The sequence below is a fragment of the Montipora foliosa genome, chromosome 9, assembly GCF_036669935.1.
Source record: "Montipora foliosa isolate CH-2021 chromosome 9, ASM3666993v2, whole genome shotgun sequence".
NCBI classification, from domain to species: Eukaryota; Metazoa; Cnidaria; class Anthozoa; order Scleractinia; family Acroporidae; genus Montipora; species Montipora foliosa.
Window position 1 is genome coordinate 5,991,108 of NC_090877.1, and position 2,500 is coordinate 5,993,607.

The following is a 2,500-nucleotide window of genomic DNA, read 5'->3' on the forward strand; positions in this document are numbered from 1 at the left end:
CAAAGCTGTTCTTTTCTCAGAAGATTTCCTACGTGGCCTTGAAACAAAACAAAATAAATTGAAGGGTTAAACAAACCATCATATTCTTGGTTTGCTTTCACGTGATTAGACGGCCATGTTGGTGTACAAAATAAAAGCAAAATGTGGCTCGTGTTTTGCATAATAAAGAGCCAAATTCCCAAGACTTTTTGCCAAGTGTTCAGTAACCCAACATAACATGGCCACCATGACGTCAGGTGCTATCTATGGAAAATACCCAAAATTAAAAATTACAGGCTGGATGACAGTGACATGACTATATTTTCAATAATATTATTACCGGTATTATTACATGTATAAAGCAGTGCTATAATATTGACCTTATGTTTTGACTGAGTTCTTTTTCTCCCTCATTTAACTGTATTACCTGAAAACAAAATGGTGCAATGGCTTAAAAGACCAATTGAAACTAAACTTCTTGAATCATCTTGAAGTAAAAAAACGTTCTCTGGTTAAAAAAGGTTTAAAATATAAGCTTTTGGCTATCAGTCTATAGCCTTTAATGAATGAAAAAAGTTGCGCGCGGATGGAAATAATTACAATGTATATACGAAATGGAGTGCGAAAAAATTTTTTTTTTTTAACAGTGAGAATACAAAAAATGTGTGGAAAAAAGCTAAGAAATAAAATGTAGATGAAGTCTAATTACAGCAAAATAGAGTATTTATTGCCTAGGCAACGGTTTTGAGTCATTATCCGCGTCAACAGTCTTAACCTTTTTTAACCAGAGAACATTTTTTACTTCAAGATGCATTATCCTGGTTACCGTTCTATTTTTATTCTTGAATCATTGTACTTAGAATTCCCCTTATAATCAGAACTTTTAATTAGATTGCCTTGAATGTCTCTACACCTTGCAAAATAAACAGTGGGGAAAAATCTAGCTGTTGATCACATTTCATTTGCATGCACTTCCCAACTACAGTATACCATTTCAGAGAGATTGTTAATCACATGCATACCATATCTCTTGGCTTCCGTAATAGAAATAAAAGGCAAATTCCCAATCCACAAATGGTCGTAAACACTGTATACACATTTCTCCTTGTAGGGTTACCTGAAAGACCATAACAATACTTTCAATTCAACTGCACATGGAATGATCTTACAGTACATTGATGTCAGAGCAGCAGCGATTATACATGTAAATGTAAGTTACATGCATCAAGCAAGATAAAATGTTTTCTCCTTGAGATATCGTTTTGTCTTGAAAACAGAAAAGGCAAAAACGAAGATTGGAAAAAACTGTCTGTTATGCACACCAAGAATGTTGTCCAAAGAGGCCAAAGTTATGCAGACGCAGAGGAAGAACACCCTCCACGATCTGTTTAAGTTAACAAATTTTACTCTGTCTATGCCAGATGATTTTACTCGTCAACTCAGGGAATCTTAGGGCAACCTAGGAGTGAATGGGTTAACCAGACAAAAAATGTCCCCTCCATTAGCCCATTGACCCCAGGGAGTGGGATTTGACAGATTTTACTCTGTCTAACCCCAGACAATTTTACTCGTCAACTGGAGGCATCCTAGGGAAACTGAGGAGTGAATGGGTTAATTTCTTTTTTAAAAACCTTCAATAACGTATTTCAACAAGGAAACACTAGTAATCTTGCCTTTAACCCATTGACACCTAAACCGGCCTCAACCGGCCGCGCGCGATGACCCCTGAAATACCTAAACCGGCCTCAACCGGCCGTACAAAATGGCGTCTTGATCAGAGTCGATCTTAGGCCTCTACCCAGTCTCCCTTAGGAAATCTCTATTTTTTTGTTGTTATGGAGATTTAGTAGGATAATTGACCAATCATTTGCCGTGTTGTGAGCATATTTTGACAGCTGATAAGAGACCTCACAAGGGCTGGTTTTTTGCCCTTTCGACCGCGCGATCAAATTACGCGGAGACAACAGCCGATGCGCCCAATTACGCATCAAACGATGGGGATATTCATGCTTTTTTTTTCGGATTCGGAGGATCTAGGGATCTAAGGGATCTTTTATGGTTTTCCTGTAAGAGGAGGGGATACTAGAGACAACAATTTTGATGTAGATGACTTTAAAAGTGACGAAGAAGACGGTGAAAACCAAGCGACCGATGATAAACATGAAGCTCGCTGGAATGATCAGGTCGATAATATTCAAATTCCAGATTTCGTGGCAGCTACTGCTCTTTATTTCGTTTTAGATAATCGTAATGAATTAAATATTTTTCTTAGTTTTCATAGGAGATGATCTATGGGAATTAATGGTAAACGAAACGAGTAGGTATGCCTGTCAAAAACTCTCAAAATCCCCGAGCGCATTGCCCTTTTTTCATGCAGTAAGCCGCGCAGAATTAAAGGCCTTCGTAGCAATTAACGTCATAATGGGCATTGATTAGCTCCCGAATTTAGCTTTATATTGATCAACCGATGGATTTTTTGCAAATAACAAGTCTTTTTTTTCCTAAAACAAATTTGTAATCG

The 2,500-nt window shown here is 37.5% G+C and overlaps 1 protein-coding gene across 2 annotated transcripts in view; it reads right to left on the bottom strand.

Annotated features, from left to right (window-relative positions):
- The window catches only part of LOC137971273 (UNC93-like protein MFSD11), a 22,204-nt gene that overhangs the window by 9,634 nt on the left and 10,070 nt on the right, over window positions 1-2,500 (bottom strand). For both annotated transcript variants that reach the window (XM_068818068.1, XM_068818069.1), the window contains 3 exons: window positions 1,002-1,096; window positions 360-406; window positions 1-37 (listed from right to left, as the gene is read on the bottom strand). The exon at window positions 1-37 is cut by the window's left edge and continues 10 nt beyond it. In XM_068818068.1, coding sequence (XP_068674169.1) covers window positions 1-37; window positions 360-406; window positions 1,002-1,096 — 179 coding nt within the window. The remainder of the gene's footprint in view (window positions 38-359; window positions 407-1,001; window positions 1,097-2,500) is intronic.